The sequence below is a fragment of the Gloeophyllum trabeum genome (assembly GCF_000344685.1).
Source record: "Gloeophyllum trabeum ATCC 11539 unplaced genomic scaffold GLOTRscaffold_00001, whole genome shotgun sequence".
Lineage (NCBI taxonomy): Eukaryota > Fungi > Basidiomycota > Agaricomycetes > Gloeophyllales > Gloeophyllaceae > Gloeophyllum > Gloeophyllum trabeum.
In genome coordinates this window covers 2,421,577-2,436,138 of record NW_006920410.1, presented here as the reverse complement: position 1 = coordinate 2,436,138, position 14,562 = coordinate 2,421,577, and the positions used below count along the sequence as shown (strand labels likewise).

The 14,562-nt window shown below is 56.7% G+C and overlaps 7 protein-coding genes across 7 annotated transcripts; 3 read left to right on the top strand and 4 right to left on the bottom strand.

The window, feature by feature from the left end:
• Positions 1-121: 121 nt before the first annotated feature.
• Positions 122-1,293, top strand: GLOTRDRAFT_68683 (syntaxin; the record flags this gene model as incomplete). Its single annotated transcript, XM_007862903.1, has 1 exon — positions 122-1,293. Exon 1 carries the CDS (start codon positions 190-192, stop codon positions 1,291-1,293), a length of 1,104 nt encoding a protein of 367 aa, XP_007861094.1. The 5' UTR covers positions 122-189.
• On the bottom strand, positions 657-2,711 carry GLOTRDRAFT_68680 (mitochondrial carrier). Its single transcript, XM_007862902.1, has 4 exons — positions 2,557-2,711; positions 2,215-2,503; positions 1,529-2,156; positions 657-1,475 (listed from the first exon to the last, which is right to left on the bottom strand). Exons 1-4 carry the CDS (start codon positions 2,618-2,620, stop codon positions 1,434-1,436), a joined length of 1,023 nt encoding a protein of 340 aa, XP_007861093.1. The 5' UTR covers positions 2,621-2,711; the 3' UTR covers positions 657-1,433.
• An 81-nt stretch (positions 2,712-2,792) lies between these two features.
• On the bottom strand, positions 2,793-4,934 carry GLOTRDRAFT_113303 (uncharacterized protein). Its single transcript, XM_007862901.1, has 4 exons — positions 4,619-4,934; positions 4,412-4,554; positions 4,027-4,358; positions 2,793-3,974 (listed from the first exon to the last, which is right to left on the bottom strand). Exons 1-4 carry the CDS (start codon positions 4,819-4,821, stop codon positions 2,934-2,936), a joined length of 1,719 nt encoding a protein of 572 aa, XP_007861092.1. The 5' UTR covers positions 4,822-4,934; the 3' UTR covers positions 2,793-2,933.
• A 179-nt stretch (positions 4,935-5,113) lies between these two features.
• Positions 5,114-6,686, bottom strand: GLOTRDRAFT_135384 (eukaryotic translation initiation factor 4E class I). The gene is made up of 5 exons (XM_007862900.1): positions 6,225-6,686; positions 5,973-6,163; positions 5,857-5,920; positions 5,691-5,804; positions 5,114-5,634 (listed from the first exon to the last, which is right to left on the bottom strand). Exons 1-5 carry the CDS (start codon positions 6,456-6,458, stop codon positions 5,311-5,313), a joined length of 927 nt encoding a protein of 308 aa, XP_007861091.1. The 5' UTR covers positions 6,459-6,686; the 3' UTR covers positions 5,114-5,310.
• A 1,673-nt stretch (positions 6,687-8,359) lies between these two features.
• GLOTRDRAFT_124506 (uncharacterized protein) lies at positions 8,360-9,753 on the bottom strand (the record flags this gene model as incomplete). The annotated part of the gene is made up of 5 exons (XM_007862899.1): positions 8,360-8,440; positions 8,576-8,644; positions 8,709-8,865; positions 8,917-9,605; positions 9,682-9,753. The coding sequence occupies 5 exons, from the start codon at positions 9,751-9,753 to the stop codon at positions 8,360-8,362; spliced, it is 1,068 nt and encodes a 355-aa protein (XP_007861090.1).
• A 1,592-nt stretch (positions 9,754-11,345) lies between these two features.
• Positions 11,346-11,930, top strand: GLOTRDRAFT_68671 (uncharacterized protein; the record flags this gene model as incomplete). The annotated part of the gene is made up of 3 exons (XM_007862898.1): positions 11,346-11,541; positions 11,598-11,754; positions 11,817-11,930. Exons 1-3 carry the CDS (start codon positions 11,354-11,356, stop codon positions 11,928-11,930), a joined length of 459 nt encoding a protein of 152 aa, XP_007861089.1. The 5' UTR covers positions 11,346-11,353.
• A 447-nt stretch (positions 11,931-12,377) lies between these two features.
• Positions 12,378-13,717, top strand: GLOTRDRAFT_113301 (uncharacterized protein). Its single transcript, XM_007862897.1, has 3 exons — positions 12,378-13,107; positions 13,175-13,283; positions 13,332-13,717. Exons 1-2 carry the CDS (start codon positions 12,468-12,470, stop codon positions 13,258-13,260), a joined length of 726 nt encoding a protein of 241 aa, XP_007861088.1. The 5' UTR covers positions 12,378-12,467; the 3' UTR covers positions 13,261-13,283; positions 13,332-13,717.
• The last annotated feature ends 845 nt before the right edge of the window (positions 13,718-14,562 follow it).

Sequence of the window (14,562 nt, the reverse complement as noted above, 5' to 3'; positions counted from 1 at the left end):
TATGTTGCGTCGGCTGTTGCGACACTTTCTTAGGCATGCCTTGCGACGCTGCTGGACTCGTTCCCGTAGCACGACGTCACGGCAGCTGCATGCAGTTTATGGCAGACAGGTTCCTGGGACAATTACCTGCAACCACTGGCCCCGCAACCTCTCTTCAACCCGCCACTCTGAGCTAAGTAATTGTCTACGATGACTGCCATCCAGGCCATCCGCATAACCGGCCACGAAGAGCGCTCCGAGCCCAAACCGCACGTCGTCTACCGCATCGAAATACAGGCGCCCGTGCGGTCATGGCAAATGTGGCGGCGCTACTCCGAGTTCGAGGACCTGCACACCGAGCTCACCAAGTCGACCGGGGCGCCCCCGCCCGCCGAGCTCCCGCCCAAACACCGCTTCTCCCTGCTGCGCTCGCGCAACAACGCCGCGCTGACGGAGGAGCGCCGCGCGGGGCTCGAGGCGTACCTGCGCGCGATCGTCGGCGCGAAGGACGAGCGCTGGCGCGAGTGCTACGCGTTCAAGCAGTTCCTCGGCGTGCCCGCGGGCAAGCAGGCGGGGGTGGAGGGCCCCGCGCAGTACACGAGCGCGAGCTGGCTCGACGAGCACATGGAGCTGCAGGCGCGGCTGCGCGACGTGCGCGCGGACATCAACAAGCGCGACGCGCTCGCGGACCGCGGGGACCCGTCGGGCGCGCACAAGGCGAACGTGGAGGCGAAGAAGAAGCTCGCGGGGATCATCACGCGGACTAGCGCGCTGGGGAAGGGGCTGGAGGAGCTCGGGATGCGCGGGATGAGCGAGGGCGAGCTGCAGCGGCGCACGGACATGGTCGCGCGGCTGCAGGACGACTGCGAGAAGCTCTCGAAGATGGTCACGGTTGCGCGGATGACTTCCCGAGGTCTGGGGGCGACGGCTGCCCAGCGTAATCCTGCGTCTGACGCCGACCGCGCGGCGTTGCTGGGAGGCGGCGGCGCATCCTCTGCGACCTCAAGTCCGGCAGGCGGGTTCACTCGCAATCAACCGGTGACGAGAGTGTTTGGCGCTAAGCCGGTCGAGACGGAGGAGACACGACCGCTGGACGATCATGGCGTGTTCCAGTTGCAGCAGAGCAAGATGGAGGACCAAGACGTGCAGGTCTCGCAGATGACGACGGTATTATCGCGGTTGAAGCACCTCGGACTGGCCATCAACCAGGAGATACGCGAACAGAACGAGCTCCTCGACGACCTCACGAACGAGGTGGACATGACAGGTTCCAAACTAACCGCTGCGAAGAAGCAGATGAACAGGCTTGGATAGGCTCACGGACTGCTGAGGAGTATGTTCTACATAGATTTCTTTGTGGATGGACACTGGGGGTGCATTGTCATACGTTATCCGGGTTCCGCTAGTGTGTCATTAGGTGTAAATAATACAATATCCGCTGCTGTATCGTAAGTCTAGATCTCGTCTATAGTTTCTGACAGGAATCGTCCAACGCCCTAATACAAGGATGATCAATATCGGGGACGCTGCAGAGCATAACCTCACACACCTCAAAGCATGCGATCATAATACCGCATGCAGGGGCAATTTTCGCTATTCGCGGCCCTATGCCGGCGAATAACGCAGGGACTCCCTCATTGCGCACAATTTGTGCTAACAAGGGGAACGTTGCGGTCATTTGCTTGCCCGTACTCGACATCACCAAGGCCTGCCGCCGAGTCTTCAGAACGTCGAAGGGTGAAGTGATGAGAGCGGCCGTCATGCCGCTGACGGCTCCGCCGAAAAATGCAACCACGGCGCCCTCGTGCCCCCTCCGCGAAAAGGAACTTTTCCATGATTCGTAGCTCGCCCAGTAGATGCCGCTAAAGGGCACGTCCCTCCAGAGCGTCGGACCGAGCCCTCTCCATAGACAGCGGACGCCTTGGTCCCTCACGAGCCCACGTATTGACGCGAGGACGGAGGTAAGGGTATGTGGTCGGTCGGGCGAGGGAGGAGTGGACTGGAGATTTGTTCGGACGAGCTCAAGGGGCGAAGCGAGGGACGTGATGGTCGCTCGGGCGATTATACCGGCGGTCAGAGGAACGAAAGTTTGGGAGGGGAAGAGGGGAGGGAGGACGTTGCGGAGAAGGTGGTCGTATGTGAGCATATAGCATGTTGACGAGGGGACACCGATGACCCTGGCAGGATAAATGAGTTACATGTCAAATTGGACACAGTGAGGCCAAAGCTACGTACAATGAAGTCCCAGCTCCCTTCCACAGCCCCGCAATCCCCTCTGCACGCCATACGTGGCGCACAGCGTCAGCGAAACCGTTAACTCGCTCGGTTCTGAGGACGCCGTGGTCCCAAATGCAGACAATCTCGCCGGCGGCCAACTCTGCTGTCACTGGGCGGGCCAATGAAGACATATTCCGTACACAAGCACCATTGGCAGGTTGACAACATCTACCTGCACCGGGTTTGGGAAAGAGTGGTGGTGGGGGTTGAGTTTGGAGTCGAGTTTTGATGACATCGAAAGGCGTCACTGAGCGGAAACATATTCAGCAAAGAATAGAGTGTGAGGAGGGAGATACGCACTAGTGAGAGCGGTCATGGTTGCGCCAGTCGCGGCGGCAACGAGCTTTGCATGGAATGGCTCCATACCGAGTGAGTTGCAGAACTGCTATGCAAATAAACCCAGAGACAACACAGAACCCGGGATGGACTGCAGAGGCGGGAGGGGAGAACGGGTGCGCCGAGGAAGGACCGCGTCCGCCGCAAATGTCATTGCCGACCGTCTGCGTCAGTCATTTCCAATCTTATCTGATAACGTTCACCGCCACGTGACCCCCGTGACCCACTCAGGATTCGCGGACGTGTACATTACGATTCCGCAAGACTATTGTACAAGGTATCCAAACTAGATCGCTTTACGTAGCAGTCCGGCAGACACTTCCTCGACATTTCTTTCCCTCTCACATATCCACGTCCTGGTACGGAGGCAGCTCTTCCCCATCCTGAGACCCGCTGGCACCATGCCCCGTTCCCGGAGCCGCATTCGCGCCAGTCTGTCCCCTCAGCAACCTTTCCCTCTCCTCCCTCTCCAGCCGCTTCTTCTCCTCCTCAGCCGTCTCGAAGCCCCCAGGGCGCGTCGCCGACAAGCCAGACCCGCCCTCCCTCAAGATCCTCTCCCTCTCCTCACGCTCCAGCCTCTTCTTCTCGTCCTCGGCGCTCTCAAACGGCGCCGCGCCGGGCGTGCCATGAGTCGGCGCGGGCATCTCCAGAGGCGTCCTAACCTCCGCCACCGTCGGCAGACCACCGCTCGGCGGCGAAGTCGCGCTGGCCGGAGACTTCAGGTCCTTCAACGAACCGCTCGCGGGCCCGGGTCCATCAGCGCCAGCAGACACCGGCACCCCTGTCTCTGCTACCGTGGGTGTGATCGCCGGGACCTTCTGGCTAGGGTTGATGGGGTCCACGGGTACCGCAGGCGACACATTGGATGCAGGAGGAGACGACGGCACGGGGATCGGAGCAGGTGCTTGGTTCAACAAAGCCGGGTTCAGTGGCGGAGACTGCACCTGCGGCGGGGACGCCGTGCGACCAACACCTGGCGATCCAGACTTGACCGATACGTCCGACTTCAAAGACGTTGTGGAAGGGTCAGGAGATGGGACAGCGTGAGCGGGCAAATGGGTATCGTGCGCCGGAGGCGTCAGAGGAATTCCTGGCTGCGTCGTCCCCGACGCATCCGCGCTGTGGATACTAGATAACTCTGACGCATGCGTCTCGCCGAAGCTGCGCGTGTCCGACTTCCGCAGGTTCGACGGGTTGCTGTTGTAGGTGTACAGGTCGATCTGGCCTGGCTTATAGTTGTCGAGGGCATGCTGCAGAGTAGCGCGAAGCTCTCCCGTGGCTTGCGCACCAGTGTATGGTTGGGAAGCAGTTGGAGGCACGGACGGAAGTGCCGCGATGAGACCTTCAGACGCCTGGGCCAAGAGGGACAGCTTTTCACCATACTGTGAAACCCGGTCAGCATATCCGGCGATGGAAGATACCAGAAAAACATACCTCTCTCAACGCCGCCCACTTCTGACTCTCGCTCTCCCTTATAGCCTTCCTCTTCAGGAGCTCCACCTCTTTCTCCAGGGGATCATCGTCTTGGTACGCCTTGGCGAGCTGCTGCCGGAGCTCGCTCAGCTTCTTCTCCATGCCCTTGGGCTGATCGTTCTCGATCCTGGAGATCTGGTTCTCCAGAGACGCACGCGCGTTCCGGCGGGGGGTGAGGCTAGTCTCGGCGTCCCGCAGGGCCTTCATGGGCGCGCGCGCGGCGTCCAGCTTGGAGGCTAACGTGTCAGAGAGGCCTCCCAGGACGAAGTTGAGGTATGCGAGGCGGTCGGTGACTGCAGTAGAATTTAGCATCCTAGTCCAGTTGGGAACGAGTATGACACCATACCATCTTTCACATCCTGATCCTCTTTCTGGCCCCACATGTACAGTTCCTTGCTCTGTCCCTTGGCGTCCCGGGACAGGCTGTCGATATCGAGCGCGACGCCCTTCTCAGCAGTGATGATCCTCTGCACGGGCGTCGTCGAGCTCCTGTAGTAATCGGATCCAGCACGATCGGCCTCATTATCTGCGCCCGCTAAGATGAGAGACTCACGAGTATTGCTGGCCAAAGGCCCGGATCTGGTGCTGAATCGCCTCCAGCGCATGCGACCTGCGCGGTGTCTTCCCCTCTGCTGAGTGATCTGCTGCCCCAGGGCTCGTCGGCCGCCCGTAGCTGCCCGGAATATGCTGGGCCAAGGAGGACGACTGGATGGCCGATTGCGCCCTGTCCGCGATGGACGACAAAAATCCTGACATATCTCTTGCTACTGAGTTCAAGGTTGGGGAATGCGAATACTTCGGCACTATGGGTGTCGAGTACAAAGAGGGAGGAGGACAAGGGACCGCTGCGGACCTCAAATGCTGCTGCTGTGCCCTCTGCCCGTCGCACCAAGCCTTTCGCGCCACCGCGTTTGTGCTACGTCATACCCCCTCGTAACTGCTCCTCATAAAAGGACACCGCCACTCGCCCTGGCGTTACCGGCGGCCGGACATCGCCCGGAGCCACCACTTACAAGTTGCCACAGCAGACGATGGCATGCCTACGCTTCGGACGGAAATACAAACACATAGCTGCAATTCGAGATACGAGGATACACGTGTCAAGTATCAGCTATCCAGACTGCAAGAGACGCGACGTATGTACGAAGCAGGTATAAATTAAATAAGCAATACGAAGTCCCCTCCGAGAGGCGGGCGGACAACTTCATCATGTCCTACCGATACAGCGCAGCCCTCTCCGCCGCCTCACACAACGATCTTCTTCGCCGCCTTGCCCTTCTTCTCCGAGTCCTTGTGCGACAGGAACTCCACTTCCGTCGCGAGCGGACCACCCAGCCTCTGGCTTTCAGAGTACCCAAGAACGCCCGTCTTGAAGTGCTTGCCGATAGCCTCTATTCGTTCCCGCAGCTGATCGTCTTCCGGACCAGGCGCCTGCCTTGTCCAGATTGAAATACGGTAGAACTGCGGTCTCGTGGAGACGATGACACCGGTGACGAGCGAGTCCCGGCTCTCGCCAGGCTCCGCCGATGTCAAGTACGGATCAAACGTCTCGCCGATAGCAGCCAGCATCTGCAACAAGTATGTTTCAGACATATGCCACGCAGTAAGAGGCAGGGAGTACATACAGTATAGAGCCACATTTTGTCGACATTCTGCTTGTTCTTGTCTTTTGGCAATTGGATACTCCACTTGCCGCCATTCTTGTTAGCTTCGTCTTCCCATGCTGGAATGATACCTTCCTGGATACCAGGTCAATACTGATTCTCGCTGCGCATGCGGGAAGAAAGGTACCTTGAACAGATAATAGTTCGCCTTTTGAGGCAACTGGGATGGAGGGACGATGTTATTGTACAATCTGGAGTAATGCTCAGTCATGTGAACATCACAGAAATACAAAGAAGATCTACCCCCAGAACTCTTCTACACTGTCGAAACTGATGACCCTCTTGATATCCTCCATCCACCCGGCAGCCGCGGCCGCGCCAGGCGTATGCGGGAGAGGTGTCTGGGGAAACGCAGAGACTGGCGTTTGAGGTAGGTTCCGTCCCTTGGTCGCCGGTGAATCGAACCAGAGGGTCCACGGCGAATACAGTGGGTGCTGACATGGGCGAATCACGTCAGTTCGGCTGCATGCCACCGAGACGCGTAACCGTACTCACCTTCACGTTGAAGTTCGTCGGATCGCTGAAGACAGTACGGAGTGTCTCCGCCTGCTGCTGCATGTCCACCTCCTGGATCTCTCCCGGCTCCCCGTTCTCCTCGACATGAGTCTCGCCATTGGGGGACGCACTGTTGCCGTTTTCCGGGATGTGGTTTTCGGCCAGAGCAGCAGACAAGGCAGATTTAGAGGCCTGAAGAGCAGAGGCAGGAAGAGATGATGATACAGACGTCATTGTTTCCGGTACAAATGCGAGTGGTTTCGTGGCGATTTCGGGCTGTAGTATGAATTAGTCAGGCTAGAGCCAGTACAGTACGCGCTGTAATGTTCGTAAAAGTGTTGTTACGGTTGCAGAGAAGCGTCAGCGTCGGCGTATGTCAAACTGAGCAGTGATTGAGATGATTGTCTGGTGAGAAGCTTGTAAAGATAGCGGGAGGAGCGGGTGGCAATAGGTTACTTTGTGTGAAAGACGGTTCCGGGATGAGATCGAGTGATACTCGAATTTTCTTCGGCAGGACCTGGACCGGCGCCGGCTCCCGGTCTCCGTTGGTCCGGCTTGATCGTGGACCGTCGGGGCCCCACTGGCAAGAACGTTTGCCACACGGAGGCAAATGTAGTGGTTCATGCGTGAGGAGGGGGAGGCTCTACATACTCGCACCGGAGGTATCGTTATACGCAGCGAGCTCCAAGATGTACAGTTCCAATCAGCAAGCCCCGCACAGCACCTCTCGAGCCTGAGTAAGTGGCGCATCCATTGTATCCTTCCAAGTTCTGATAACCAGGACAGCTCCTGTACTCGTACCAGGTGCACCAATGGCCAAACATCCATGACCCGTGTGCTGTATCACAGTCCCTGAAACGCTCGGGCCTCTATCTACACCTTGCAAAGGTTCTCTTGCCACCATCGCGCGACGCGAGGCCGCGGAGATTCGACAAAGGTAATCCGACTTCCGCGGCAGTCCCCGCGAACGACATTGGCCTTGGAACGTTGCGCCTACCTCAAGTGCTAAACCCGTCGAAACACCGGGTCCGCTGCACCTCTTCATTCCGTGCAATAGAGTGTATCCGCTGTGGTAAACACCACAGCGCGGGGCGGCCCCCAACCCATCAGATCGCTCAAAACCTTTGGAATTCCCTTTCCTGGCAGCTCCACCTGTGGTAATTACCAGAGCGAATACACTCTAATACGCCTGCGGAAGAACCTGCCATCCCGACAATCCGGAGCCACCGCGACTGCAATACGTTTCCGACCCTCTGGCCCGGTCCAAGTTTATTCCTGCGATACGTTTGAGCATTTTGCCCGAAGTAGGTATGTTGATGGTGCGGCCACCTGTTCCGCGGGCAGATAAGATAGCGAAACTTGTTACTCAATATCTACGTCGTATTATACTTGCATTTTTCTTGTGTCTTCCCATTTCTTTAGTTGCTAAGCAATGAACAGACCGAAGATGTTACGTGGAAGTGCCTCTCTTTCCGCAAGTCACCATTGCCGGATTTACCGAGTCGGAATCGGAATACACTGTGGCAATGGACCGACCGTACGCGTCTACATGTGTTGAAGACGGACCTCTATCGCAAAGTTCCCTTCAATGGAGGCTGTCCGATAGACTCGAGTCGCTCTGATACCTCGGCGCTTCGTCCTCGGGACGTTCGGTTTCAGCTGGCGGTTTCCCAGCTCAAGTCCTCCTTTATTCGTTTGCGAAATGGGAAACAGACTGGCCCAGTCGCTCGAGTACATGCAATCCTCTATTGATATATTACATCGGCGAGACATTTGCCGGAGACAGATGATTTACCTACCTATAAACTATGTTGTATCTACTATACAATTGCGGGATGAGCTACAGAGATTATGCACCGGTGCCAGACATGCAAGTGCATATATACAAAGTGAAAAAGAAAAGGGGGGGGGGGGCACGATAGACGAAACCGAAACAGAGGGGAGAAAGGAACAGAGGTACTATACACAGAAGAAAATCAAAGGAAATAAAGTAGATAAAAATAGCAATCGATTCAGCGTCCTTGCGAGAGAATTGCGTACCCTGCAGTAATGGCATATGTCGGAGATTAAAGATTACGGCTCTCGTTGTTGGCAGCGGGAGCAGACCCTGTCGTGCCCGCCAGAGGTTGCTGGAGCTAAGGCGCGGAACGACGCCTGAACTGCTGTGCTGCAGCTGCAGCCTCTTGCGCCCGTAGAGAATCTCGGAGGTCACCGAACTGGTAGAGCCCATGTCAGCAAGAATCGTCTTCTGCACGACCATTCATCAGATCCCTATGCAGGCGGACATTACACCTGCATAGTTATCTGCTAGGCGCTACGGACCTAGCACAGGAAGGAGTGGGTTAGCTTACGATTTGTTCTTCTTCCAGGGTCCGATCGTGATGCTTTCGCAGCTGTTCTTGCATGTGAACTAGCAGCGTCTGTGCCACAGGGCGAACATATTGAATTCATTTCGAACTAACAAGGGCGGTGAAACAAACTGACCCTGATCGATCGGCTGCTAAGACCTCGATATGTCGAGACTCTCTCCAGTTGAACCGGCTCCTGCCCCAGCAGCCTGAATTGCTCGTGCAGATACAGTACGTATTGCTCGAGGCACTCCAGGTAATGGCGCTTCTTGTCATGAGAGGAGATGGTGTCCCTATAAGACGTGAAGTCAGAATGCCGTCGACGCAGATACAGGGACACTGACGGGTCAGTAGGCACGAAACCAACGTTTTCAGCGACAACCCTTTGTCGCGCCTTCCTCTGGGTCTCCACCTTCGCGCCGCCGGCAGGTTCCGGCAATTCAGTATGAGCTTGCACGGCGGCTTCCCTCGCCGTCAAGTCCGTAAGTAATTCACTTGGGGTTGGAAACGTATTGAAGTTGACAGGGTCAACAGGGTCTAACCCTACTCCGTGCGATACGCCTTGGTATCGGGCTAGTGGAGAAAGAGGACCCGAGTGGTCTCGTTCGCCCTCCGCCGGCTGCATCACTGGAAGAATGCCCGCGGAGACGGGGACCTGACCGCGCCAGGGTTCAGGTGAGGGCAGTGCCTGGAAACCTGACTGAACCGGGACAGGCGCATGGACAGGTAGATGTTCCGTAGGATAGACGAGCTCGCCCTCGTCTGAAGAATTTGCGGAAGAACTTGCCGGAAATGGAGGATGACCGGTAGGGTAGGAAGGGTAATCGGGAGGTGGGACCCAGACCTGTTCCAACGGCTGATGGTAGAACTGCCCAGGGTTGTCAAACGGGGGGTAGAGTCCGGTCGGAGGACCCGGAACGAAGTAGTGTCCTTCAGGCGGATCAGAGTAGCAACCTTGCTGGTACGGAGCATAGGCATGTCCGTACGGTGAAGGGGTGGCGAGGGAGGATTCATCGAGGTCAGAGTACTCGGCCTAAACCGGAGCGGTTGCGATTGGGGTCAGATTACTTGCGAGGCGGACTAGGACTTGCAAAGTCTGTGATCCTTACCGAGGGCATCCTGAAGTCGCTGGGCTGTCCAGTAAATGGACCGTTGTAACAGCGAGCAGCTTCTACGGCCATTGGAGGGATAACAGCGGGGACGAAGAACAAGTTGCGCGATGGAAGATGGCGGGAGGGGGAGGAGGAGCAGCGAGGGGAGGGGGAGAAGGTTTATATAAGTTAATTACGGGCAGATAGTGGATAAATGAGCTGGGCGGAGAGCGTGCGAGGGCTCGGACGCGACCAAAGCGACGGGGAGATAGGTCTAAATCGAAAAGCCGATCTAAATGAGATGTGGCAATCGAAGCGCCATCGCCCGGGGATCCGGTGACTTGCCGGGAAGGCGTGCAAGTCTGCCCAATCGACTCCCAATCTCCAACAGCCCGACGCTTACCAGGACATTAGCTCGATAGCCTACGCGCCAACGTCACCGTCCCGAGTTCACGGCTGGCACCGGTCGGCTGCACAATCCGTGTCCCTGCAGCAGTTCACATAAGCGCACCAAGGCTCTCTGCGACCGCGTCCCCGACGATGCCGAGCAGAGCTCGCTTACCATTGCAATATGACCGTGTCCAGAGACGGCCCAGTGGCTGCCGCGCCAGGCTCAAGATCGAGCTGCCAAATACCAGGGTGCCCGATTCCAGCGTGCGAGAGCCGCGTGGGACGAGTAAAGTTCATAACTGGGCCCTTGGTGCGCAACATGGATAAGAGCGGCACAACGGCTTCCTCTTTGGGCGAAAAGTAGCTAGCACTGTCACATCGCTACTGCGTGGGAGCGATGTGTGCAGCACGAAGTGTAGGCCGCGGAGAAACAGCGACCTCGGGGAGATGTGAGACGCCGTGACGGAAGAAGATGGCGGGCTATTCACGTCTAAACCTTCGGCTGCGTAAGCCCTCGTTCTTTCACGTCGCTGCCGTTCGATGACCCGACGACGATCCCGAGCAGTTCACGAAGGGCGGAAATTGGATGACCCACTGATCTCCAAGGTCCGGGGGTGCAGGGGCGGGCGGATAGCTGTGCAGCGCTCGTGTGGGGCGACGAGAGTTGAGCGGACGTGTCGCAGATCGCCCATAGTTGGTCGGACGATATGGAGAATAACAGATCTCACACCTGACACCGTAATCTGTTGGAGATCCTGGGGTCAAGATGGAACTGGTCATCGATTGCGCGCCGTCGAGACGCCCGACTGTGCGGCGGGGCAGCCGGCGACGCCGATCGTGGCCAGGAACCGTCGCAGCGTGACAGGGCGCTGTGAACGCGAGACTCGTCGTTCGACCCGACGGGGAAGCGAGATCTCCTAGATACGCTCCGACTGCCGACGATCTGCGACGACTCGCAATCAGCCTCCCAGATCCATCACCCGCGGCTGGCTCCTCGAATAAATATCGCAGTATGCTTGTCCACGCGCCAATCATTCATTTCTGCCTCGCCTGCTCCCTCCCGTGTATCATGGTTAATACTTGTCCCCTCGACGTGAACTTCACCAACCTTCCATCGTCCCCGCCGTCGTCCCAGCTCTCCAGCCCAGCCAGCCCCACCATGTCCATGTCGCCGTACGATACGTCCCCGTCGCCGACGTACGGCTCTCAGGAACTCCCCGCGCGTCCCTTTGATACCACGCACCCAGATGCGCAGCCCGGTCCGCCCTTGTTCTCCTCTGGATATGCCAGCAGCGAGGACATGCAAGATCAACCGTGCGATCTGCGCAGCAGCCCAGCCAGCGCATCAGAGGGTCAGACCTATCTGCCACATCTGCGCACGACGATTCCGCATCCATACGCCAGACTTTACGCGAAAAAGGATGGTGCAAAGAGACGCCGCATATGGAACCACGCACTCGAAAAGTCCCTCTTCTCCGCGCACGAACTGTACGTCTTCCTCATTCCTGTCAGCGTCAGTCCAGTCCCTGACCGACCCGAGATAGTTCGACCATGGGCGCCCCCCACCGACGCACGATTTACACTGCAAGCCTAGAAGCGCATGTTGACCGATTACACGCCCAGCTAATCAGCGTTGGCTTCTATCCCGTCCCCTTCGAGAAGCTCGACCCGTTTAAGGGCTTGAATTCGAAAACCGCGAAGGTGCGTTATTCCTGGTTTCCGACTGCCTGGCTCAGGTTATTCACCGCATCGTGGCGGTACAGAGTATGGTTGCCGGCCTGCAGCACGACGATTCGCACATGAAGCTCAAGCTCTTGGAGATTGAGCGTGCCGTGAGTCGATATAGACTGTGTGTCAAGATCCAGACAAGATGCTGATAGAATCACTGGATCGTGCAGAACGTCAATCTGCGGAGGGTCCTAGCATCCTCCTCAGACAAACTTGAAGGGGTCGAGCCTATCAGGAGGCATTCGGTTGATCTCGGAGTCGTTCCAACCGGATTGCATGTGCCGCCCCCGACGTTGTAGTCTTGCATCGAACCAGCAGTCGTCGGCCCTCTATATTTCCGGAGACTGTAGCATACTGAGCCTGAAGCATGTATCCTAGTCAAGTTTGGAATCCGAGCCACGCATGTTCTCCGTAGTAAACCAGATCCCGAATTGTCATACAGTCAGACAGCCATTCGAACGTAAGACACTTTCTGAAGGTCCCGGGAAGAACTTGGGGACGAACGACAGGCTTGTCGCCGGTACGTGCCCCTCCCGGGCTCCGGTGCTCCGAGTCGCAGTCCATGAGTCTAAGTGTCCCACACCTCGAGGACTTGACGTTCCTGCCGCTTACCCCGTCGTCGATTCCACCCTGCTGCCTGCTCTCGTTCTCTGTAATCCCACCTTTCACCCCAAGCAACCACCACCATGGATAAAGCTGACCTCGAGACATACCAAGTACAACTTTCGCAAGTCGAGCTTGCACTCCAGGCAGACCCGACTAACACCGAATTATCATCGCTCAGAGAGGAACTGAAAGAGCTCATTAACCTGACGCAGGCGGCGATCGCGCAAGCGGAGGCGTCTGCATCCTCCAAGTCCGAGTCGCGAAAGCACGCGCACGCGAGCTCGAGTGCGCATGTGTGGAGTGCCGGCGACGAGTGTCTGGGGAAGTACTCTGGCGACGGCCAGTGGTACCCTGCCAAGGTCATTTCCGTTGGCGGGTCAGCCGAGAAGCGGGTGTACAGCATTGTGTTCAAGGGGTACAACAACACGGAGCTTGTGGAGGGCTCGTCCCTCAAGCCCCTGCCTCCAAACTACAACTCTGCCGGCCCGTCTTCGTCCTCGCTGAAGCGGAAGCTGACGAAAGCGGAGGAGGAGGAGAAGGAAAAGAAGAAGAAGAAGAACGAGAAGAAGCTCGAGGCGAAGGCTGCGAAGGCGAAGGAGCAGATGCAGAAACAGCAGACCTGGCAGAAGTTTGCCAAGAAGGCGGAGAAGAAGGGCATCAATATCGCTGGTGTCAGTGGCACTAGTATATTCAAGACGCCAGACAACCCTCTCGGTAAAGGTGAGCGTCGTTCCAGTGTATAATTATGTGACGACCGGTTATTCATTTCTCATTTTCTTCCTCGTAGTCGGCGTCACTGGGAGTGGCAAGGGCATGACGCCGGTGCATCTGCAAGGCAAACACAAGTTCCAACCTACCAGCAGTACTGATTGAACCGGAGTAATATGGATTTCGGCGTAAGTACATCTATCTGGATCGTGGTATTGATCTAATGTTGGCATTAGTCTCCACTTCCGCCAATCATCAGTAACCGCCTCCAACCGACGTGCTCATCGGGATGCCAGTGAACCGATCGCAAGATAGTACCACATACGTGACCCTTTCTCCTCTTCAACACTACATGCGGTCCCTCATCTCCTCCTTTCATGTTACCCGTGCTTTTCTAGATATCTATACGGGGGGCAAGCGGCGGGAGAGGCAATGCATCTGCGTCTGGGCCGACGCTTTCGTACGTTCCATCGGTGTATTTCCTGACATATCCCGAGACTCACATGTACCACCTGCGAAATACTATTGTGCAATATCCTACGTGCGCCTTGGCTTCATGCCATACTGCGTTATTTCATGCGATGCGGAGTGCATATAGTGACTTTCCTTTGATCCCAGAAATATGCCCGCGCTCATCCTGTCAATGGCATGTCGATTTCTACGATCACACGATCGTCCGATACGGACCACTGTCTCAGGGTCCTCGAACTCGTGAGCATCGCGGGCAACCTAATTAGCTCTCTGGCAGTGTCCCGACGAACGGGAACGTTAGCTCAACAGCCAGTTCTGCGTACAGACTTTCCGTGCGCCCCCTTTCTCGGGGGATTATTCGCTTGCCAATCAAGCAGCTGCGTCTGATTTTAGGACTGGGGACGCCTCACAAAAGCGTCGGCACCCTCATATCAGCCTGCTGTCAGTCGTATCTAGAGGTCTCTCCCATAAGGTCAACACGTCCCTCAGCACCGGGAGGCTGTTCTAACCCTCGATCATAAACCTTTACGATTCGATCCCTGGCGGCGGTAATCTGGACTTCCAATCACCAAATGGTTTCCGGTGGACGTTGATGCGCTCATGCTTACGATTCCGTTGCGGCGCTCGAAGTCAGGTGTCCTCCGTTGCACGAGCTCAGTATCTGGTCCCGTGGTCCGTTACGGAGTCGCTCGTTCTCAAGCCGCCGGCTTCCCTTGTCCTTCGATCTCATTTATCTCGGGATCTGGGAAGCTTCTTCTTCAAATCTTCGGACCTTTCTCAACGATTTCTGAAGTTGCAACTTCTAGAACAACTGGACAGAGCGTTCAAATCAGCATTCACGTGAGCGCTTTACTTCGATCAGTGATATCATTGGACCCACACTGCGAGACTGCGAGATAGAGCGTATTGGGGTCAAGCAGGTACGCTTAGGCAACGCCTGAAATGAATTTTAAATTTATAATCCGTCCTAACATCTGCAGCTGCCGTACCATGGGG

Excerpts from the sequence above, each read along its gene's own strand:
- GLOTRDRAFT_68680 (XM_007862902.1), bottom strand. The coding sequence starts at position 2,620 with ATGGAGCCATTCCATGCAAAGCTCGTTGCCGCCGCGACTGGCGCAACC. Across the intron at positions 2,504-2,556 it reads AACCATGACCGCTCTCACTA|TGACGCCTTTCGATGTCATC; the intron begins GTGCGTATCTCC and ends GTTTCCGCTCAG. Across the intron at positions 2,157-2,214 it reads AAGGGAGCTGGGACTTCATT|GGTCATCGGTGTCCCCTCGT; the intron begins GTACGTAGCTTT and ends TTATCCTGCCAG.
- GLOTRDRAFT_135384 (XM_007862900.1), bottom strand. The coding sequence starts at position 6,458 with ATGACGTCTGTATCATCATCTCTTCCTGCCTCTGCTCTTCAGGCCTCT. Across the intron at positions 6,164-6,224 it reads CGACGAACTTCAACGTGAAG|CACCCACTGTATTCGCCGTG; the intron begins GTGAGTACGGTT and ends CGCCCATGTCAG. Across the intron at positions 5,921-5,972 it reads AGTGTAGAAGAGTTCTGGGG|ATTGTACAATAACATCGTCC; the intron begins GTAGATCTTCTT and ends GCATTACTCCAG.
- GLOTRDRAFT_113303 (XM_007862901.1), bottom strand. The coding sequence starts at position 4,821 with ATGTCAGGATTTTTGTCGTCCATCGCGGACAGGGCGCAATCGGCCATC. Across the intron at positions 4,555-4,618 it reads GCCTTTGGCCAGCAATACTC|GAGCTCGACGACGCCCGTGC; the intron begins GTGAGTCTCTCA and ends CGATTACTACAG. Across the intron at positions 4,359-4,411 it reads GGATCAGGATGTGAAAGATG|TCACCGACCGCCTCGCATAC; the intron begins GTATGGTGTCAT and ends ATTCTACTGCAG.
- GLOTRDRAFT_113301 (XM_007862897.1), top strand. The coding sequence starts at position 12,468 with ATGGATAAAGCTGACCTCGAGACATACCAAGTACAACTTTCGCAAGTC. Across the intron at positions 13,108-13,174 it reads AGACAACCCTCTCGGTAAAG|TCGGCGTCACTGGGAGTGGC; the intron begins GTGAGCGTCGTT and ends TCTTCCTCGTAG.